The following is a 23,982-nucleotide window of genomic DNA, read 5'->3' as shown; positions in this document are numbered from 1 at the left end:
CGTGCCGGCCGGCATCGCCGCGGCGGGCAGCGCGGCGGAGGGTGCTGCCAGCGCCGGGAGGGAGCGGCGGAGCCCCGCCGCGGGCTGCGCCGAGATGCTCTCCTACAGCGTGCTGGACGCCAATGTGGTGGACGTGGAGAAGCGCAGGAACCCCTCGAAGCACTACGTAAGTGGCGGCGGCGCCCGGCCGAGCCCCCGGCCCGCCGCGGGGCGGGCTGCTGCCGACGGGGGGGCGGCGGGCCGGGCCGGGGCCGGGCGCGGGGGTGCCCCGCCGGGCGGGGGGTGCTGCCGCGGGGCGCCGAGCCCCCCTGACTGCGGGCAGGCCCCGCTGGCCCGGGCCGGCCCCTGCGGGGGAGGCAGGTGAGGTGGCCGCGGGCTCCGGCAGCCGTGCGGACAGGTAGCTGCTGCGGGAGCGCGGCTCCTTCTCTTCGCCCTTCCTTCTCCCGTTGGGCCGTTGGCTTTTTAACTTTTTATTTTTTTTCCCTGGTACGTTATCGTGTCGAAGTTTCCTTTCCTTCTGACGGTGGGTCTTCCCTCTTTGCTCAGCGAGATGCTAAGCACGGGACGGGGCAGGTCTCTCGGCTGCCCGGTCTGTCTCCATCCCGGCACGGGCGCTGCGGGGTGCCCGGCGGGGAGCGGAGCAGCCGCTGCAGCTTGCTGGGTCAGACCAGGGCTGCCGAATGCATCGTCGCTCCTGTTCTCCCATGAGTTACATCAAGAACTTTTTTTTTTTTTTGCGGTGGGGGGAGCTGGTTTGCATGGTTATCAAAGTAGACTCGGCGTCTGGCAACTCTTTCATCTCTTTTTCACCTTCCTCCTTTCACACCTTCCTGCCAATAGCGCAGCATCACAGGAGGACTTCTAACAACCTTTCCAGACTCCAGTATTGCAGGGTGTCCTGTAGAAGTGTCTTTGCCTGCCGAAGTTTGCAGCATATGGTGGAGCAGCTATTGCCTATCCACATAAGTTGAGAAGGCATCTTCTCTCTCTGGCTGTTTCAGGGGTTGAGTTGCACCAAATCCTTAACTCTTTCTTTCAATTACAACCCGTATTTTTGATACAGAGAAGGGTGGACCTTGCATATAGAGAAGATAAAGCATCCAGCTTTGGTATTGCTTTGGAATCGGAGGAGGTGTTGTGCCTGGTGTGAAATCGCTCTGAGTGTACTGCGTTTCCTGGCATTGCACGTCTTCCAGGTTTTTTTCAGAGCTGGTCAGCATTTGGGTGGGTTGTTTGAAAGGTAAGGCCAAAGATCGGACATAAAGCTTTGTATTAGTATTTCATATCACCGAGCTTTTTCCTCTAAGGCTTAAACCATAACCTAGCTTAAGGCTAGAGGGCACTATGTTGCTGAGAGACGCTGGTTTGTAGATGTAAAGCTGAAGCTCTCATCTACCGTGGAATTAAGCATCTTGTGCCCAGTTCATAGGAGTGGATGTATTAGGTCTCGTGTTCTCTCGGGCTGCCAGCTGGACCTGTGCGTTCAGTCAATTACTCATTTACCACTTTCGGGTGGGAAAGGCTACTTGAGCTTTTACAAGCTGTTGCTGTGAATTGTGGCTGACAGGGCTGCAGGCTATTATCTCACCTGAAAGGTGGCGGCAATTGAGCATCAGAAAAGTACATCTGCTAGGCACAAAGATATACAAAAGACCTGGTAACAATACCTTCCTGATTGCCAAGAGAAATCGATGATGTTAATTTCTTATTTGGAAAATAACCAGAAAACAAGGTTTTAAATCCTTTATTTACAGTTTTGAAAAACAATATTTCCCGTTTGCTTGTAGAAGCAAATTTGTATTTCCTTGATGATCATAGCCATTGCATTTTAATAACAATAACTTAAGCTGTTCCAGGAAGCTCTCTTTAATGTTTCTAGTGGCAAATCTGGTTCTTCCCCTTTACTCTTTTCTCCGTACACCTTTTCTAATATTGTGTTTTGCACAACAGTTCCACATCCCTGTATGTCTGGTTCTTGGCCAGAAAAGTCACAAACTAAATGGTGGTTTGGGTGACTGGTGCTCCATCTGCCTTTTGTCCCACTTACTCTCAATCTCTGGCTGTATGGTATTCAGCACAAATAGGGTCTTGGTTCAGAAACAAACATTGGAGTACTTCGGTTAAAAATAAGTCATCCACGTCCTTGTGAATCTCTTTCTTTTAGATGAGTGAATTGGCCCACAGGTCTGAAAGTCTTGGACTCCATTTCCTAGATTGCAGTTTGCTGCAGATGCATGTGCTGCAGCCTTAGTAACTCACTGAAAGTGAACCTGCACTGTCAAAGAATTTAATTCTCTGCATCTGATCCATTGATTGCCATTAGTTTGGTTCTGTGCTCTTTTCCTTAACATGAAACAACGGCTTTCTTCTCAAATGAATATAAATGTGACTTGGGATTTAGTTCTCTCCATTACCTGTGGATAGTTCAGAGAGCGTAAAGCTTGGTCCCGTATGCCTTATATGGCTTTGTAATATCAAAAAGCCTTTCTACCTCAAGCATCCGTAAACACCTTCATGCCATGCCTTAAGGTCATGTGACTTGTGCCTTGGCATCAGATTAATGATGTGTTTCTCTGGTGGATGGTGACATAGTTGCAGGTGTTTTAATGTGACTCCCTTTCCTTTTAATTGTGATCTTTCAGGGCCATGGTGGTGCCTGGAGAGATGAAGGCAAGGCTTAGGCATTGTGAGCATGTGGAGAGGGCTAAATGTGAGTAGCACATAAGCCCCTGCACTGCTTGGCCTTGATGCCAAGAATCCTTCCCTGGAGCAGATGTCGTTCATGATACAAGTATAGCTCTTTTGGCCTTGACTCCAGAAAGTGTAAAAAAAAAAAAAAGGTGGCTTTGCACATATATCCTCTGCTATGATCCCTGCGTGTGAAACTTCTGAAGAGATTAATACCTTACTGGAACATATGCAGGGCTTTTCAAATGAGAAGAGATTAAAATCTTGGATCCAGTGCTATTTGATAGGAACTCAGCCAGCACTCTCCCTCCCTTGGAAATTGCTGCTAGGCAAGGGATATGCAATGCCTCTCTCTGTGTTCCTGTCAGCAACTGGGTAGCACGACACTACCTGGTTGGCTGGGGGCCCTGGATAGCAGCATGTGAAAGGATATACAGAAGTTTGGATCAATAACCACATGCCTTTTGTATGGTATATCCTTAACATAAGATACTGCTGCTCTTACAGCTTTTGGCTTTCTAAGTTAATTGCCTATTCTTACTCCATACTGATGGTCTTTTAAAAATTGATTTATGCTTGATAATGCTTCAGAAACGTTCAATCTTCTTGCTTTCCCCCTTTGCTTTTAACAAGAACAATGTCAGGAAGGTCAAGTCTGGGTTTGTTGGAAAGACCCTTGGTGCAGCAGGGTTTATACATTGGCTGAGCAGTGCTGTGGTGAAGCTGGGTGGGTTAGGACACTGTGGTTGACGGTTGAAGGTGTCAGTTAATTGTTCTGAAGAGAAAAAGCTGGTAACAAAATCCAAATCCCCTTTTGGCCCCTGCTAAGTTTTACAGTCCGAAAAGTCTCCTCTCCGGGTTGTTGAAGTTTGATCTGTTTATGGGGTAGCTTCTCTGGCTTTTAGTCTGGAATTGTGGTTGTCTGAATTAAACATGCAATAATCCCAAACTAGAAGTGCATTCTCTATTTAAAGAGACCCACTGTTGATGCTTGCCTCCTTTAACCATCCGTCGAGGAGCTTAAACAAGACTTCCTCCCCTCCTCTCTCTGCTTCCAGATTATCTTTGGGTAGATAGCTGACCCTTCACCAAAACATCTGACTCTTTTTAGAAGCCCTGCAGGGAGCCTCTGTCTACCAGATGTGCTTGATCCTGCTCTCAGGGAAGTGAGAAGGGGCTGGCATCTTCACCTGTTCACAGCTTTGCAGGACCTGGGAGATGGCAGACATGAATTAGAAGCCAAATAGATGGGATCCCCCACCCCTCTCCCTGACCACTTGCTCTTCTGTGGAGGACTGAGTAGTTACTGATGTGCATTATCTCACTAGAAGTTTATATGTTTGAGGTCATTTTGGAGGTCTCTAAATGTGCCTGTGTTATCCCAAGGGCGGGGATGGATACATCAGTACAGATTTCCTCTTCCGTTGGTACTCTGCTCCTGGTGTAGTTGGACTTTGTGTGTTTTTCAGCTTTGTACAGCACGGAGTGTAAAACACTCTTCCTTTACCAGTGGCTGCCCGGTTTCTTTCCAGTTAGTGAGGTGCATTGCTGATTTTATTCCTCTGAGATGCCTGTGTACTGTCCCAGTTCTTCCCCAGGGTAGTTGTTTCCCAATGCCATCACTGAATGTCTCAGGATCACTCTTGTAGGAACCTCTGCGCTGTATGGATATGGTTGCTGACCTTCTCAGTGTGCTGGCATTGCTGAATTGTAAGGGATTGAGGGCTGCTGTGTTGGGTTTCGGCGCTATTCCAAGGAGAATGTGAGTGTCCTCGTCACAAGTGACCTGTTGTAAAATGTCAGCATGCTTTGAGGAAAAAACATGTACTGTCAAGCCCTGTTCTGATGCGATCCGACATCTTCGTGGCTTTATTTCTCTTTGTTGCAAGCTGCTGGTTACACAAAGACTAGCACTGATGGGGAGGCCCTGGATGTGCTGTGAGTTTAGTGGCAAGGATCTTTGTGCCTGTGTTGGTCCCTTATTGGTACCATGGGGGAAGGAGCTGGATTCGCCCTGCTTGGGTCATCAAATGGGTTGTCCAGTGTGGCCCTGCCTGCACATCTGAGTTGAGGAGCTCCACGTGCCACTTGTGCTAGGAGTACCAGCAGCTTATGGGTAAGAGAGGCTCAGCCTGGTTGGTTTTTTTTTTTTTTTTGTCCCTTTTAATTAGCAGAGCTGAAGGCTCTGAGCCAGAACAGGATGTGACGTACCTGGAGCTCGCATGGCTGGTGGCCTGTGGGTAGAGTGCAGTGAGGCACCTGATGTGAATCAGAAGGCAGTGTTAGATGGAGCACCTGTTTAGGACTTATGACCCATTTTCTGCTCTCCCGTTTCTCCCATGAAGGTACCCTGTGTGGCTTTCCTTCCAGGGACCATGATCCAGCTTGACTCGCTGGTCGAATTATTATTGCTATTATCTTTGCCTGGGGTGCTGGGAAAGAGCCAGAAAATTAGCAGGCTGCTCCATGACTTCATCGTTCCTCAGAACTGAACTTCTGTGCATTGGCAAGGGTTATGTCAAAGGTGGCTGTGATCCCTTGTGTGCAGAGCAGAGGAGAGCTCAGGAGAAAGCAGGTTGGGGTAAAACATTCCCACTCCCTTGCAGTGGCTTTCTCTGTCTGTAGACCACCAGCCTGCTGGGGTAGACACATGTCTTTAAGGATAATTTTCCCCACACTGCCTGTTTTAGGTGCAAATCTTATGATTTTGCAGACGATTTTCATTGTTTTTTGATGTCTGTTGAAACATGTCAGGAAGAAAAGTCATCAGTATTTCTGAAATACCTGGAAGCTGTGAATAGACAGTTGTCTGAAGGTTAGTTCAGCTCTGCCGCTGCTCCCAAATAGCCAGAGGAGCAGGGACAGTGGGAGGCAGAGATCAAACCTGTCTAGTCTGAAGCTGCCAGCACCCATTAGTGCTCAGAGAACTTGTCTCTTCCTTATCACTGCAACCAGTTCTCGATGGTTGCTTGTTGAAGTAAAATTCTTCCCTAACAGCAGAGGTTTTAGTTTCTATGCTGTGTTGTGTGTGTTTTTTTTTTTTTTTTTACTTTTTGGGCACCATTGTTTCATGAAGCCAAGATAACGTATAGTTTTTTCCTATTCACTGCCTTGAGAGATTCGCTTTCTTCCCTTTCTCAGCATCCTTGTAGCCTTCCAGTGCCATACCTGCGTGTGATTCTCTCTCTTGGAGGTCTTTTCCATGTTGCCTTATCTTAGGAAGTGCCCCAGAGAGGCACAGTCCTTTGAACTTGTTCAGAGCAGGCTTGCCAAGTAGCTCAGATGCTGTAGGCATCTACCTGCTTTTCATCATGCAGTGTCTGGCAATTATTGCCTCTGTAACTCAGTGCTGCTTCAGCAGGCAGTGAGTAGCCCAGCAGATCAGGGAGCACTCACAGTCCTTTCTTCCAGCAGAACTGTGGGTTGGTAACATTCAGCCAAGGGACTAGTATCGAAATTCAACAGTTTGCAAAGTAAATGGCTGTCCCCAACCTTAGGAATGGATTAAAAACCAACAGAGGCAAGGTAGTTGTCCTTGTTGGTTGTTATCAGGGTAGAATGAAGTAAGGCAGGAGGCTTTACATCCCAGCAGGCTGCCTGTACTGGTTGAGCCTGCAGTGTGCTGGGAGGGCAGCAAAAAGGAAGGTTGGAGAAAAGCTTTTAGCAAGCCCATGAGCTGGGGGCAACAACTCTAAAAGCCATCTAATTCCATTTTAAAAGCGACGAAGATGGCACTACTGACTTTTACTGGGACTTGGTTTCCAGAAAGAAGTTGTCTGCAGAGATAGCACAGATGCTTTCAGCTGCTGCAAAGCTGCAGGTGACCTCTGGCTCCCTAAGAGCCCTGCATGGGGGGTGGGTGGGGGGCTGGGTGGGTGCTGGGGCCCACTTGTGCAACACAGCTTAGTAAAAATTGTGTCAGTCTCAACCCTTTGAGCTAAAAGGGGGAGGAATGGAGAGACTAAATCATGCCCTTTTCCCAGAAGGGATGACCGGAGAGAGGGATGAACAGGCATCCTAAGGAAGCAAATTATGGAATAGGAAATGGAGCCCAGGCTTCCTGCATCCCAGAGCAGCCTGTCTGTTCATCCCACCCATGCACCCAGCCCTTGGAGACAGGCAGCTCAAAGGTGTTGCCCTCCCCCAATCCCTGTGAGGTGGGCTATGTGCTGGTACTCTCCTTGGGAAGATGAGGCAAAGAGAGGTGAAGTGGTTGGCCCAAGGCCACCCATGGAGCGTGTGGCAGCATTTTCTATTCTTTTCTTTGGCTTCCAAAGCAGTCTTGCAATTTTTCTGATAAAATTGTGTAGCCTGAAAAAATACTACTCTTGTATTCTGTCATTGTCTTCCTCAAAACCCATTTCCCATTTTGTATGGATTAAACAGGAAGACGGATTCAATGTGACCCTACCTGAGGCAGGAGGTGACGTACAAGCTCTCTAATTTAGTCATTTGGGAGGAAACAGCTGGACCTTCTAATGTGAGATGGTTTGCTATTTTTTTTTTTTGATCTTCGTTTTTCATGCCGTATCCTCTTCATCCACGCCTGCTCACACAAAGGGAACTGGTCCCCAGTAACCACGTAGAAAAGCAGAATTATTAGAAGGGGCTGGCAGCGTCATGTGTTGTTTGGCATTGTGAAGCTTAATGCTTTCTTGTAGCTAGAGCTGACACCTTTTTGCCCAGAGCATGCTGTGTAAATACTACATGGAGAAGAGCTGCACAGTAGCATACTGTTTGAAATTGTTGGTGTTTGCTGTTTAATCAAGTAGTGTCAAAACCAAATACAGTCAAGTCAACGGAAAAACAACTCCCAGTAACTTCCCTGGGCCTTGGCTTACACCTCTAGAGAAAGGCTTTATTGAAAGTTTTACTGAGAAGTTTGTAATTACTGTTTTTTTTTTAATATAGTGCATCTCCCTTTGCCTTTACTATAAAAGCAAAAATATATCCTTCCGGATCTCTTTGTTACTCTTTGCTAGGCAGGGACATCATCACATTTGGGGTGGGGTGGGGGGAGGCAAAAGGAAACCAGTTGGATTCCTTCATCGGAAAGGATCTGTAATGTCTTGCAACCTAGTTAGAACCTTCCCGCTTCAGCTTGCTTGCTCACTCTTTGCACCACCTTCTAGGTGAATGTGCAATAATAATCTAGTCAGTCTTTCAAGCTCACATTCACTAAATGTCAGTAATATGGTATACTCATTGGATGTATTTATACATGTGGGATTTTTTTGGAGTGCTTTATTATAAATAAAGTAAGAAACTTTATTATAGAGCAAGGATGCTTTTGTGCCAAAGCGTGGTCAGACAGACCAGCAAGATGGTCTCTGTGCTGGGCTGTTGAGACAAGTGGTGACACACAGATACAGGCAGGTGGGGGCAGTGAGACAGAGCCAGCTAGCTGAGCAGGTAATCCTCTCACCATAATGGTAACTCCAGCTGCCTGGTGGTCATCTAGGCATCATTGCAAAGAACTGGTATGAAGAAGGATATTGTAATAACACTTTAAGTTACCCTGGGGTGAAGGCTGAGCAGAGAGATACTATCTGTAAGTGCTTGAAGGTGGTGGCGTTAACTGGTGCTCTCACGCTTAGGGTCACCTTTGTGACAATTGTAAAGCTTATCTTCTTGGTTTTATCGAGCTATTGATTTTGGCAAAGCTACTCCTTACTGCAGTTTTTGGAAGAGGAACTCAAATGTGTAGCCAGCTAATCAAGGCCTTAGGCTGGGAGCATTCTACTTTTGTGGGCAGAGTACACATCCCCAAGTCTGCGTTTTCATCAGTATTCCACATACTGCACTAGTATGCTGCAGTGTATTCTGCATTAAAACCATTAAAAGTGGTTTTAATAGTCACCGACTGCTCTAGCGCAGGCTCTGGGTGTACCATGGCTTCACGATAAGGCTGTAATGCTGTGTAGTAACATTCAATATTATAATGCAATTTCTTCAGTTTGTGATGGCTGACTCATTGGACGGAATAAAATATTCATAGATTTTAAGTGTCCATTAGTACATGTGTGGTCCTATACATACTGTTTGAAACCTAAGTAGCGATAATCATGTTTTGATATGTTGCTGGCACTGTTTCTCTGACCAGTGGGGTGTGTTTTATTTTCCCTATAAACCACACTAACTAAATGCGGTGATGCACTAGGCTCCTACGCTCGCAGCAGTCAGCAGTATGATTTTATAGGCTTGATGCAAACTTGTTTGCAAGGAAAACATCCCTATCTATGTTCATAGGGAGAAACATGCCAAAACTCTGCTAACCATGGCTGTGTTTAAACAGGACCTCCACACTGCCTTTGCAGAAGTCTCACATAGCTGCTTCTGAAATACTGGAAACGTGGTTCTCCACTGCCCAGGTCATGCAAACGCAAACGTTAGTTCAAACCTTTCTGGATGGTTTATGAAGTTTATACATTAATGTCGAGTGTGATACACACAAGACATTGTGTAGTGTGGTTGAAGAGCTTGTGGGTCCTCTTTACTGGTGGTGTGGCCTTGGATTATTTGTTTAACCTCTCTGGATCTCTGTGCTCTGTGGAAAAGACAACGGGATTCTCTCACCTTTTCTGAAGTGTAAAGATGCGTGTGTTACCTAAGGGTAGCATAGGCTTTGAAACCCCCGAGTCTGGGTCATGTTCCTCTGCCAGCAGGTCCACCCCTGGGAGCAGCAGTTGCAGGATGCCAAGGCCATGTCATTAGCCAGAAGTGGGAGTCGGACCGCTGCTTCCCTGACAGCGTTCAGCAGGCACTGTAATCAACGGGATGATACAAAAGCTACATTCCCCTGTGAGGAAATGTAGGTTTAGGGTGCCAGCAATGCTTGCCAGCTGTAGGTCTGTTCCTCTAGGGCATTCCTTCCTGTCCTGGAGTCCCGGGGTCTGCGGAGGTATTTGAGGGGGAAGCAAGGCGTATGGTCGTTCTGGGAGGAAGGCATGGGCAGTAGGCTGCTGTCTGCTGCTGTCTGATCTCTCTCCTGTGTTTCTGTATTCCCTGCCAGAAAAGCTCACTGGCAGAGGTGAGATCTTCTTGCCAGGCATTCTTGTACCCTCGGGAGTTTGATGCAACAAGAGAGCTCTGAATTAACTAAATGTTTTCCTAACACTGTGAAGATGAGGTTTTTAACTGTTCCCTCAGCGTGCCATGGGATTTTCCTACTCCTTGGCTCAAGCTGTTCTATTATTATTTATAAATTAATGCATGCATTTTTTGTGGGTAGAAGGCTTTTCCTGATTTTCCTCTTTCCAGCAGGCACAAGCCCACAGTAGACCCCTGTGACCCCAAGCAAAAATCAGTTTTCAATGTTTTTCCGTTCCCCTGCCCTGCGAGTGCTTTTTGCACCGTCTCTGAGCTCAGTCTGTTTCCTTTGCCAGAAAATTTGGCACTCTTTGCCACCTGCCTCATCTCGAGGAGCCTGAACAGAGGAGTGCTTATGGGATAGATGCTACAAGAGGCAGCTGAGCTCCTGTTCTTCAGCAGAAGCAGGGCAGCTGGCACAGCCCCTGCTAGTGCATAAACGGGAGGCCTGCAGTTTCCCAGGGCTGTCACACCAGCAACTTTCACCGGCATTAAAATCACTTAGCATTTAAAAACAAACAAACAAGGATATGTGAAGTATTTTCCTGGAAGAAAGCCATGGAGAGCAGATTCAGTGCATCTCCCTCCTCCCATCTCTCAAACATGTCACAGGAAGAAAGACTGGAGTTCAGCATTTTCCCAAGTGGGATTAAAACTGGCTCTGGTGTTGGCTTCTGGGACAGGGCAGAGGAAAGCCAGGAATAGGAGGGAAGCTCTATGTGTGAGTGTTTTATAAATACATCTATATCAGGTGAAACTGGCAGAATCCCTGAACCAGCATTTGTGGTAATAATCTCTTTTTGTTAACAAAAGGGCTGCTGATTTTCTGTTAATAACAAGAGATCAGAGCTGTTGACTGGAGTAAAAAGTGACTGATTCTAGAGGAATGTCCCTGCTGGTTTTCCGTGGTCCGAGGAGTAGCAATCCTGTATCTTCTGTGTTTTACAAGCCCTGGATGTCTTTTGCAAGTTCTTTCCTGTCTCTGAATCCAGGTAAGTTTTCCTCTAATGCTTCAGCAAAAGGTGTTTTATAAAGACAACACAGGGTGCTTTACTCAAAAGGAATCTAGTGCAGTAGCCAGCTTCTGAAATACTCTTCAGGCATATGGAAGAGTCTTCCGGCTGTTACTGCTCAAGCAGAGGTTTTTCAGTTTAATCTTTTGCTGCTGTCTGTGTGATTGTAACAGTCTACGTCAAAATGCTGAACTGTTTTGGGGAAGCAGCTTTCCACTTGTTTCTGAGCTGGGCAGCTGTGGCTTGTATTTCATCCTTTAACACGGACAAGATAAGTATAAATAGTTTGGTTTAAACTAAAAATATTTTAAGTGAATTTGTCATGGGTAGTAACCTTTGGAGATTGCGGTAGTCATGATCTGGGCAGGAGAGTCCATCCATCAGTCTTGTCTTTAAACTTCCCTCTCTCCTCTTGGCATAAGGACCAGCGGCTTTTTGTATAACAATGGCTGTTTACCAGGGGCACTGGATAGTGACAGCGTGTACTCGTGTGCAAGAGGCACTGCCGTCTTGGAGGGAGTCTCCTTGTCTGAAAGAATGGAGGCTGTGGCCCAAGCAAGCAGGATCTGAGGACATACAGCCTGGGAATGGGAGCAAGGCATTGCCCTTGGCCTAACTGCTGAAGGTGTTGGCTAAATTGCTTGGCTGTGGCAGCGTTGGATTTTCTGTCAGTCCTTTCAGCTGCGAGTGATGCTGTGTATCTGTGCGCCTGGGTGTTGGCCAGGTTGAACACTGGGATTCCTGCTTTACATAATTCTTCTCTTCATGTATTGGCAGAGTGTGCTGGTGTTTGGTAGGAACTGGGGGCTTTGTGTGTGCTTGCTTGTGTTTTGCTTCGGCTTTAGCTTCTGTGTTGCTCTGCATTTGACCAAGAAGAAGGCATGGTCAAAGAAATGAGGTGGAAAGCAGAGGTTTGCAAAGAATCTTTAGGTCACATTGGAGCTGCCACAGTCCTGGCCAGACCCTAAGAATACACTTGAGTTTTCCCCCCCTTCTTCTGACAAACTTTTTCTTGCCCACAGCATGGGGTTATTTCCTGTTGTCTTAACCCTGGAGTACTAGGTGATCTTCCAAATGTATTGAGTGGAGACCCTCTTGTGGGTGATTACCAGGGCCTTCTGCTGAGTTTTAAGGTTTTGTAGAAGGACTGAGTGTAGCACTGATAATTGCTTAACGCAGCCTTTACACCTGAGGAGTGGTGACACAAAGATTTCCCTGTGGGCTGAGAGCTTTGTGGGGTCTGCCAACCGTGTTACCACATAGTGATGCTAAGCCGTCGGGGCTCTGACTCTTCTGATGAGTAGAGGGAGATTATTTTACTACCAGGCACTGACACTTACGGGAGTTCAGGTGTCCTTGGAGCTGAAACTTCTTGGCTATCTTGGTGTGTGTGAGAGGTGTTGGTTGGGTTATGATAAAGACTTTGACTCAGACCAGGGTGAGGGTGCAACTGGCCTTCACAGAGGACTTGAAAAGTTACAAAGGAATCAAATGAGGAGGTGGTGCCCACTGTTTCTATTTGTAGAAAGGTAGCGACTTTAGTACTAGCACAGGAACTGACAGTCCGAACCTGATTGAATGTGTGTTTTATCTGCCAGCACCCTGTCCTTTCTGGTCCTTTATCGATCTTCTGTGTCTGGTTAACATGGGCTGTAGCAGATCTGGATCAAACCCCTATTGCCGAAAGGCCATCATGTTGTCTTCACTGCATATTGTGACAGAAAGGGTTAAACAGAAGGTGATGGTGGTTAATAGCTTGCTTTAGGCAGTACTACAGCAGTAAATGCTGAGATGACATGGGAACAGTCTTTAGCTGACGTCCTTGCAAGCCTCTCAGTGACATCAAACTCCTGGACCTTTTCCAGCCAAGTTTGGCCTTGCCCCAGTGACAATAGATGTTAATCTGTTGGCTTGTCAAAAAACAGTGTCAGTGTTTTGGTTTTTTTTTACAGATCCATTTCCAACCCTCAGATTTCCCTGCTAGTAAACACAGCATTATGTCATTGCTTTACCAGGAGCCAAGCACCAAAGCCAACTTCACAGTGCTGTCGTCAGTAAATGTCCATTCACTTTGGGGCTTTATCTGTGTTCCCAGGCTTTTTCTTTCCACTGCTGCCTGTGTTCTGGTCTCTGTGTCCATCAGAAGCCTATGGATGCTTTATGGGAAATGTGTAGAGTCTAGCAATTGTGGCTACCGCTTTCCAACCTACTTATTTTAGATGGGGTTCCTGTATCTATTTAGCAAGGATGCGTTTGTAAAGCTTCATCTTTTGGTGACTTTAGGGAAGACACACTCTTGGATTCATGAGTTCCTGTGTGCAAAATAAGGTGAAGAGAATTGCAGCCCAGACTTGCTCCTAATTGATAAAATAATAGCCCAAGTGATAGCCAGGGGCAATACCCCACCCATGCTGGCTCCTGTTTGTTTCAAAACACAATAGCTGAGTTCCTATTAAAAAAGCTGGTTGTCAGATGGCTGACATTATAAATTAACTTCTTTAACTTTCAGAAACAACACACACCACAGATAAAATAAAGCCATTTATAACATTCTTGTAACTGTTCCTTGTTTTGCTTCTAGATTTATTTCCAGCTGTACCTGTGTAGGACATGAAAGTAAGGATTTATAAAGTTACCTTCAGTGGCTGGGGGCTAATCTGCTTAAAACAAATATCTCTAGCTCTAGTTGGTCTTTCTGGAACTGGCAATAGTCCAGTCTTCCTTGTACTAAGACCTGTCTGAAATGGTAACCCAAATCAGCTGAAATAGAGGAAAGAGGAGAAGGAGATGCTCTTTTGAATGCAGATCCTGAATTCTGGTACTGACATGGAGAGATGATGCAGAGGAACAGGTTCAGCCTCTTGGCAGTGGTGCAGGAATTACGACTTTCTTGGGTGTGAGGTGGAATAAATTTTTTTTTTCCTCCATTATGTAGTTAAGCTCTGCAACACCTTGCTGAAAAGTGATATTAATGCTGAAAGTAAAAAATACTTTTTTTTTTTTTTAAAAAAACACCACCACAAAACAACAAACCTGACAAGTTTTTGGGGATAGAACTGACTGCTGTTAAACACAGCAGTCAAGATACGTGGTTGGGTCAGAGAGTCTAATTTACTGATTGCTAAAGACTAAGCACACTGTGTTCTCTCTGTTGCTATTAAGCAGTTACCATCTAGCTTCACTAAAAACAGAGTGCTGAGCTTGAATACAACTTCATTTTGGCCCATCCTGGGTCTTCTGATGCTTTCCCAGATACTCCTTCACTGTATGGTGCTAGCTCAGGCTCCTGAGCCTTGCTGTGTATCGCTGATATTCGTGAGAGCCGTTGAGTCTTGACCAGACGAAGTTAGGGAGCACAGTGCATGCCGTGAGGAAGGGAGCCTCTCATCATCACTTCCAGCTCCCTCCTCTGCTCTGTATACTTTTTTTTGGATCCTGACACACATTTGTGGACTAGTGTCACACATCTGTGCCTTGGCAGATCGCTTTCTGCTTCCCAGCCTTGGGTCAAGTGGCAATTTATTTTTGTAGCGATATCATGTCTGATATTACTATTAATATATATTCAGGCTTTGTACTTATCTAATGCCTTTCATCCAAGGATCCACCAACACTTTGTGCACCAGCACCTTTTTGCAAGGTAGGCAGGTCAGACAGTGAGAGCACTGTGTTTGCACTAATTAATCTCCTGGCAGAAGTGCCTCCTCAGAGCTGTCACAGGCTAGTGGATGATTTGAGCTGGTGGGAAAATGTTTTTCTGTTATGGCTGAAAGCACTGTGAGTGGGTGCTGGGACTGTAGAACTTAAACCTGGGACAGACCTAGGTTCATGTGCCAGCGTATTTCACTTCTACGTATGAACCTTCAAGGTGTTGGATTGGCTTCATTGGAAGCTTCAGACTTCTGATGGTTAATGATGTCCAGCGTAGACTTTTCTTCTTATTCACAAGCATCCTGTTTGCTCTCACACCAGTATTGTCCTTTTGTGTAAACAGGTCTCTTTGCTCTCAGTTTGGCTTGACTTCCCATCCCATTTCTCTCCGATGTTTTGTAGGGAGTGATCACATTCCTTCTTAGCCGTCATCCTGCTGAGCTGCTGTAGCCTCCTGTTGTAGAAAAGGCCACCCTCAAAGGTGCAGAGCAAACAGGTTTCTCTGCCCCACACTTCTCACACAGTCACTGCAGGGTGGATACAAGCGAGCTGTTTAGCCCAGGCACTGGCAACAAATCGGTCTGGACAGCTTTAAGCATGTGGTGGGTTAATTTGCACTGCTGGGTACAGCCTTGCCCGTGTTGGCAGGGGCCAGGTGCAGCTGCCTGGGAATGTGTTTGACCTCAGTGGGGTGATTTGCCAAATGTCATCAGGTGTGGTTTGGAGGAGGCTGGCTTCTGGGTCTGTCCTGTCCCTGAGCAGTGTGCTGTGGCAGCATGGAGGATGCTTGTGGGAGAGCAACATGGTTCTTCTATGGCTTCATTCTCTTCCCTTCAGGGAGTTTCAGAGCTAGTCCCAAAGCCTTGCAAGTGACACTCCACTTGCAAAACCAGAAGAGAGAAAAGGCAGCTGATTATGTTCCCACGTTAGCTTTAATGAGGGTAATTTTAAGCAGATGGTGTCTATTCAATGTTCTGAAACCACAGATAAACTAGTTTTCAGCAGGTCTCGGGCTGGGAGCGGGAGAGATGAAGGGGATTATTTTAGTGGGCAGCGACTGGCCCGATGAGATGCTTGGCAGGGGTGCTGGAGCGCTCGGGTGAAGCCCTCTCATTTGGGCAACCTCTGTGTGTCCCGCTTGAGAGAGAGGAGAGGTGGCCTGTGGTTTCTGTCTGAGCTTCAACAACAGTAAATAATTCCAGATTGACGTTGTGGAAGCATGCTGTTTTTGTGAAGGGAGAACAGGGCGGGAGCCAAACATAACAAGAGTTTCTCAGTGCGTGGGGAAGAGAACCAGGGTCGCATTTGGAGCTTGTAGTGTTGGCAGACACAGAAATGATGTGCCACGTCATGTATATCGGTGGAGATAGCTGTGATTATCAGCAAGGTTCTTTGTAGATTGGTTTGCGATGTTGATGATCCGAAACGGATGGCGGGACACTTCGGACAAATGCTCTCTCTTTTCAGCTTCCATATCTGTTCTTTTTTAATGATTTTGGCATTCATCTTTGGGGTAAGGAAGAGGCCATAGTAACCCCTGGGATTTCAATCCCCATGAGTCCAAGTTGTGCAGTTATAGATCTGCTGCCATTAAAATCAGCATCTCTTGAAGTTATCCCTTTACAAAGCTGGGTGCTGACTCTGCTCCAAAGAATTGAGTTCCTTGTCCAAAGCCATCCTTGACCCTGGCTGTTTGGCCAGCTGTCCTGGCTGGTGTCTCTCCACCCTCCTTTGCTGGGGAACATTCCCAGGACCTGACATGAAGATTGTGCAGTGTCCTTGCTGGCATGCTCAGAGCCAGTTTTTACACATGTTGTAGGACTGACTTGTTATCAGTGAACTAAGGCTTTGGGATGGCTGCAGCTTGCTTCTTCAAAGCAGTCTGAGACCTGCTTGCCCTTCAGATGTTTAACTCTTAGAGGCTTATTTCTTTGGGAGACCCAAGAGGAGGACACGGTCCTTTATATTTTAAGGCAGTAGTTTTCACACTGAGACTTGTGGGCTGTTTTAGAAGCACTGGTAGAAGTAATAACTGGTAGTAGGTTTGCCTTTGTTAGGCTTAAACTCACTTTTAGTGGCTGAAAAGTGTGCAAAGACCCCTTGTTAAAATTATATTTGCTATCTTTGCCCTTCTCCACAAGCATCAGTGAAACTGCAGAACCACCTTGGAGTAGGTGCTTACCATGAAGGGGTCAGCAATAGGTAGCAGCGTTGGGGATTGAGAGAGAAACTCTTAAAAGTCTTTAACTTGTTAAAGGTAAAACCAGAAGGTTGCAAACGATCTTTCTGGGTGGAGTGAGATGTTTTTGCTGGTATAGCAATGGTGGTTTGGTGACAGCTCCTTTGTGATGCATCAGTGGTTCATGTGGAGAGAGGCTAAAAAATGTGGGGGTGGGGAGGAACTAGGGCTGACTACTAGTGGGAGTGTGGTGATGTGCTTGCAGCTAACTGCTTCTCTGAGACTCATGAAAACCTTGTATGCAGCTGGTGAAACCTCTGTGCAGCCCTGCAAGGAAATGGTACAGATCTGTCTTAGGGGTTTTTTTTTGCCTGTAAGATGGACGACTTGGCATGATTTGCCTGTTGTCACTGAGCAGTGGTGAAATTAGGAAAGAGTGGTCCTGCAGGTGGATTTGGGGTTTATTTGGGGTTTTGGGAGGCCTGTCTGAGGCTGTTTTCTCAGGAGGTGGTGAGTACTTGTGTGCTGGGAACTGGACTGTTTGGGAGTTTTTGAGCTGCCCACCCCAATGTCCTTTCTGCTAGTCTTGGCCAGGATCAGGGTTGGCCCTGGTTTTCCACCCTTGCTCTAACTACGTGAATATGTTCTGGGGCAAAGACAATGATTGTCCTTAGTACTCTCTTAGGTTATTACTGAGCGTCCTAAGGAGCACATCGTTTTAGCTGCTAGCCTGAGGGACTGGGATCGGTGCTCCCAACTGACTAGTTAGGAGACAAGGAAAGGTACCTCCTGGGCAGTCACACAGTTGGGACCTTTCAGTCTGAAGCGAGCCATGCTGTATCGGATGCGATTACAAGCACCTGGGGCAAACAGCTGATGCCTGGCTCCCTCTCCAGCCACATCAGAGATGTGCCCATGAGGGCATGGAAACGTGGTGTAAAGAGGTGAGGTGGGACAGCATTAACCACAATGAGCCAGAGATACTGGGCCTGTTTTTGAGGCCATGTTACCTCATTGGCAGATGGGGATTAGCAGGAGGCATTGGGTTGGCGGGATTGCTGACAATCAGCAGTGTAACTCTGGCTATAATGGACTTACTAGGCTTGTTGTTTCTTTAAATATCACAGTAACAAAGGGAGTTAAAATTAAGAACATTTATTACAAAACTGTTCCCTCTGCGTTTTTTTTTTCCCCAGGTGATTTTTCAGCAATAGGTTAGTTCTCTTGCACTGGGAGTGTGCAGCTGAGAAAAAAACCCAACTGACTCTCGCAATTAACTCTGCGGCATCTGGATTCCTGCTTGTGTCCGGGGTGGGGGTGGTACTTGCTGGCAGAGGACTTGAGGCTCCTCATGCTTGAGCAGTGAGCTGTAGTAGTGATTTTGACTCCACACGCTCGATGCTGATCTTGCAAAGAGATGCTATTGCCAGAATTACAGGGGCGGGATCTGGTCTCCCTTTGATCTCAGTTTAAATTGCATGGGCGATTTACTGCAACTTAGTAAGTAACAGTGTGTGAGTAGTGGGGTGCTCACTGCCTGCAAACTCAGTCTGCTGAAATAGGTCGTAGGACAGACTTTCTTTCATTGCAGCTAAACTGACCCAAATTGACTTGCAGTGCATGTCAAGGTTTATACAAAGTTGCCATGAATTAACTAATGCATGTAATGAGGTAAATTGTAGGACTTTGGTAAGGTATCTGATCAATCTGTTGCATGATTTAGTTGAGCCATCTGAAATGGCTTCAGGGATTGGGAGTTTTTGGTTGCATCTCTTCAGTGTGGTTTGATGTTTGTTCAACATGAAATGATTCATCTGGTGAATAAGGGTGAATCAAAGGTCTCTTTTGCAATTCCAGTTGCCTCACTGGGTTTCCTTGGGAAGATATTTTAATTTCTGCCCTGGTTTAATTGATCTTTACAAAGAAACATGCTAACGATGATTCTGGCCATGGAGTGCTATGAATTTGCCAGCAGAAGAATCTATTATCACAACATGAGATGCCTCCCTCCCTCAAATTACAACTCCTAATTTGATTTATTTTGACTGTGTTTGTATTTCAACAAGCTGTGGTTTTATTATCCTGTGGTGCTGTCCTATTAGACTGTAAGAGCTCTCTTTCATGCTGGAAGGAGGAACAGGATATAAATACTACTATCGTTACTGTTGCCTGAAAATTGGCCCAGTTTCTAATACAGCAAGTGTCTCTTTCAGTCTTAGAGATACAGTAATATTCCAAAGGATGCCCTAAAACTCCTCCAGTGAAATACATTGTTAGTTCACTAGAAATGTAGTTTTCTGACAGACATGAATACTTAAGTCAGAATTCAGCTCCATGCTTAGCTTTCTCCAGGTAGCACAAACTGACGCTGATAATCAGTGCTGGGGGAGAGATGTCTGTGTAGTGGACAAGAAACTAAAGTTGCTGGAGCAACTGTTCCACAAATTTTTGCAGAATGCACTGGCTTGGTTTCTCCTGGGCTCTCAGCTGGCCCTGCAGCTGTGATGCCTCCTTCGGCACATCCCAACTCCTTGGCAGCTCAGCTGTCAGGGGACAGCACCGAGACAGAGAAAAGCCCCTTGCTGGCTCTGTGAGTGTAGGGGGCTGTCCCAGCAACAAAATTCTGTCTATTTTTATTTTTGAAGACAGGCTGGGTAGAGTTCTGTTCTGTGCAGTAATAAATTACAGGATGAAACTGTAGCCAAGGGGCATGTGTGTCACTTCTGCTCCCTGCGAGGAAGTCTGCGGAGGGTATAGCCTTGTCTTCGCACCGTGGCTTTAAGGGCAGGGTGAGTGTTGCCCATGCCCAGTCAGTACCTTCCCATGCCTCCCAGTGGCTCAGCTGGCATGTGTTAATACTGCTCCCAGCCTTTCTCCACTCTTCGGAGCTCACTGGAGAAAGGACGAGTAGAGCATGGGAGGCCAGTGTCACCAGAGCGGGAACCTGGGCTGGCTTTTGGGCTTGCCCTCAGTCCAGGTCTGTCTTTGCAGCATCTTTAAGTGGGACAGAAAGTTGGTTTTGAAGGTGAAAACGAGCAAGTTTTGGAAGCTGCTCTGCAGTGAGGCAAATGCAAGGGCAAGGAAGACGGTATCAAATGAATGTGGGTAGAAATGGGTCCAAACTCTACTTGGGGCGGGTAGACATAGCCACAGTCTTAGCTGTCTCTGGGCATGTCCAAAGCTTTCTGGTTGCTAATAGAGCTCGGGTGGGAAGCAAACAGAGTGCAGGAGAGAGGATCTTGGCCTGAGCCACGAAGCCATGACAGCCCTGCCACTCTGTAGGACAGTAATGCACCCAGCAAGGAAGGGCTGCTTGCATTGCATCACAGTGGCTGTGAAGGGCTTCCTCTGGGTGCTGTAGGTGGTTTCCTTTGTCTCGCTCCTCCCTACTTGTTTCAGACATGTTTCTGATCAGGGGAAGATTGCTTCAAGGGTCCTGACTCCAGCCACAGTGCTGCTGATGCACGTTAAGTTCTTAATTTTGTTGTTCTAGTTCAATCTCAATTAAACTTGCATTTCTTGAGAGCAGGAGCGCTGGGGAAGGTGTATGCCCCTGTCCTTTCACACATGTTGCTGGTATGAGTGACTTCAGGTTGTTGCTGCATATCTAGGAGTATGGTATACGTCCTTTTTCCAATACCCTATGCAGCTACAGCCAGAGAGTCATATGGGCTTGGGTCTCAGAGCTAGTCAGGCTCCTGCTGTGTAGTGTGACAGTGCTGCTGAGCTACAGAAAGGAGCCTTGGTCCTCTCCCCTGTACCCTCTTTGTCTCTGCACTTCTCTGAGGCTGTGGTTAGCCAAATCAGGGAGAAAAAAAAAGTCCCAAATTGTTTCCTTTTTTGGAAGAGAAGCTTTTCTGTCCGTCGGTGGAAGCCTGGGGCTGTGCTCAGGGATGCTATGCTGTGCCAGGGTAAAGTGTCATCTCTTTCAGTTACTCCTGGCCAGAGGTCACATCCTCCTGCAGATCCGATCCCCAGCACCCTCCCTCTTCCCAAAACAGTAGGGATTAACTAGAGCCCATTTCCTAGTAGGGTTTTTTCATCTGGATTTTCAAGGGATGGCACACCTGGTCCCTCTGGCAGATGTGAGGTGGTGGTAACTTGGAGGGAAAGAGCAGAGACAGGTGGTGGTGGGCAGTGGCCAGCTGCCTCCTACAGCTGCTCAGCTGCAGCTTGAAGCACATCTGACCTCGGCCAAGCAGCGGTTGTGCCTCCAGTTCACCGGTCTTCATGACACACACGATGTTCAAAGCATGTTTGCATATAGGAAGTAGTTTAATCATGGGTTTGTTCCCTGTTTCAGCAAATCCAACCAGAGTCTGCGTTGTTAAGTGTAAATGTCACACACGCAAATATAGTAACATCTGGTTTAAAGTGAAAAGAGCAAGGAAATGGGTGTTATGGTTAAAATAAAGTCTGCATCCTGAAGTCACTCCTTTGCAGCTAAGTTTTGTTTATATAGATTGAATGTAACCTGTAATATCAAGACTCAGCTTGTACATGGAGAATTAGAGCAAAAGCTGAGTGTTTGCCATACTTTCTGCCCAGGTCATAAACATCTTTGAGACATTTTTCCTGCCTCGGAGCATAGGTTTAGCAAGTTCTCCATGATTCGGTACTCCTTATTCTGATGTGCGGCCTGATGGGGATATCCTCATTGACTTCAGATTACGATTTACAGCATTAGGACAAATTGAGTCACAACCCATCTTGAATGGGGTCCACTTACCAAGAAAAGAGCTCCTAGCTGTGGGCAGCTGTAAAGAGCTGCTGTCCCAGTGTGTGTGGCCAGCTGCCTCTTGAGGAATTTGGTGCCCTGTACATGTATGTAGCTGGGTCATCTTCCAGCTTTTCCTGTTACTGCAGTGCAGTAGGACCATACAAATATATTTGCTATAGATTGCTGCAACTCTCAGAAAACCCCATCCTGTTATCAATAGCTTTCAAAAATGTGTGCTTGCTGCAGATTTTTGGCCATCTCTGGTGTCTGTGGGAAGTGGAGATGATTTTTGATTGTGTATGTTATACAACAGTAGATATGTTGTCATGCTGTGCAAAGGTTTAACATCATTTTCATATGGCCTAGAAACTTTAACTTTTAAAACTAAAATGGGAAACAAGTACACGTCTGTTTTATGCCTTTAAATACACTTTAATCAGTGTATTCTATACATGCATACGCATGTATGTCTTCGTAATTAAGGTGTTTGCATAATTAAGATTCTTGCAGAAATATTGTTCATCGCTCTGCAGTAAATCACAAAATTTGAAAAAGGCTGAGAATTGGCTTATTTTTGAATGCTATAAGTGCATTTGATGCTTTGTAGAATCCATTTAGGGCATGTTTTGAAGCTTGCTGTGTCCTTGTAGCTTTCTTAGCAGAAACAGTTTGATACCACTTTAAAGGATGCTAGACACGTGCACTGATTTCATATTTATCATTTAGATAGAAGTCTTGCAATACCTTGCAGGCCTCTTAAACTCAGGCGTTAGCTCGAAAACACAATATATGAAGCCCTATCAATGCAGCCTATCAGGATAACTAAATATTATGCATGAAGCAAAATATTTCCCTTTCATTATGAAAATAAGTGTTCTCTGCAGTGTTACGCTTCTAGCGTGTTGTTCAAAAGATGTGATCAAGACATCAAAGAGAGGAAAATTAAGATAGCAGGAACTGAACCAGCTGCCTTTTCTTTGGTAATTAAGATACAATCTCCTGCATTGCCCTGCTGAAATTGCAGACTTTCTTCACCCACCCCCCTGCCACAAGAGCTGTGTTCTGAAGTGGGAGTCATTTTACCGCTTTTAAAATAAGCTGTTCAATTTTACAGTTGGAATAAGTCTTAGCTGGAAGTAAGAGTCAACTTCAGCACTGTGCTATAATTGGCTCGTTAGTCTTCAGAACAGTTTAAAGGGTTGATGCTATTTTCTTCTGTTTTGAACGGAAGGAGGAAAAAAGGTGATGGGTGCCCACAGTCCCTCTGACCTGGCCAAGGTGAGCATGCAGGTTTGTCCCACTGGACACTCTGAGGAACGGTTTCCCTTGTGCCAAAACCAGGATTGCATCTGTCGCATGGGCATCCTCATGAACTCCCTGGTTAGGAGCGGTGAAAGGAATTGGAGGCTCTGGCCCACTCTTGTGGGGGTAGCCAGCATAGCTGCAATGCAAAGGTGTCTGTTTGGGAGCTGCTGCTTTATAAATTGGCATCTTCTGAGTTGCACCTGCTCTATACACCATAGCTGTGGTCCAAGAGGCAAGGTCAGAAAGTAAATGCAAGCCCTGTATGGGCAGTAGTAATTCAGTGTGTCTCTCAGATGTGGGGGTCCCTGCCTTGGCACACCTCTGGGGTGACCTGAAGCAGCTCTTCGGGCTCTGGCCTATCTGATTTTGTGGATGCTGAGCATTAAAAATCATCATAGAAAAGATGAGAAAAGACTGACTGCTTTCACTTCTGTTCTTGGCAAAGAAAGTGGGTCTTGGCCATGACAGCACTCTGTGTATATGTGTCTGAACTGGCTGTAGCCCTGGGTTTGTGTAGATGGAACAGCACAGAGCATGACGTGTTTACTTAAATTCTCACCTGGATGTTGTGGTTTGCACTGCAGGATCTACTCTGCCGGTTTCTGAGATGTTTTGGGTCTGCCTGTCTCCATGCCATGTCATTAAGGTGTTATGGTCCTCCTGTCTCTTGGATTTACAAGCTGGTCCACAGAAGCAAACTTCTGTGCTCAAGGCCTGTAGTTGGACAAGGAACCCAAAGTATGTTGGCTTTTCCTTCTTCAGAGTTTGGTCTGCCGCAGACATGTGAAACTGGCTCAAAAACAATCTTTTTTTTTTTTAGTCCCCATTTAAGATAGAGGCTGCATCATCTCCTCTAAGCAGCAAGAACAGCCTGAGATGAGTTTGCGTGGAAGGGCCTATCTCCTTTGAAATTTCAGCCCCTTGAAGTGAGGGATATTTGAACTGGGGCTTCAGTGAGAGCTGTTTCTGAGGAGAAAGAGCTGTGGTGAAACCTCTCTCATAGTGGCTTGAGTGTCAGGAGACATGGCTTCTGTCCTCATCCTTGCCACAGACTGCCTTGTGACTGTTGGCGAATCACTCGTGGTCTGATTTTTTTTAATTTTCTTTTCCTGTCGTCTTTTTTAAAATTTGAGTTGCAAAATTACCTTAATGAAGGTCACGGTGGCCACTGGTGTTTATTAGTTGGATGCAAGCTACTGCCTTTTCCTTGTGTTTTCCCTACTTTGGTTTTAGGGGATATAGCAGTGTGTTTCTACCTTTTGTCAGGTGGTTTCAGCTTAGCAAATGGAAGGTGTCTTCATAGGGTCGTACAAGTGATGTGTGCAGTCACAAGGAGA

The 23,982-nt window shown here is 46.3% G+C and overlaps 1 protein-coding gene across 1 annotated transcript in view; it reads left to right on the top strand.

Annotated features, from left to right (window-relative positions):
* Window positions 1-23,982, top strand: part of SH3PXD2A (SH3 and PX domains 2A) — a 272,067-nt gene continuing 248,085 nt past the window's right edge. The window contains exon 1 of the mRNA XM_080402560.1: window positions 1-166. Coding sequence (XP_080258686.1) covers window positions 95-166 — 72 coding nt within the window. The 5' untranslated portion in view covers window positions 1-94. The remainder of the gene's footprint in view (window positions 167-23,982) is intronic.

The sequence above is a fragment of the Falco punctatus genome (genome assembly GCF_963210335.1).
Source record: "Falco punctatus genome assembly, chromosome: 9".
Lineage (NCBI taxonomy): Eukaryota > Metazoa > Chordata > Aves > Falconiformes > Falconidae > Falco > Falco punctatus.
The sequence above is the reverse complement of the archived record's forward strand: the minus strand, read 5'-3'. Positions and strand labels throughout refer to the sequence as shown.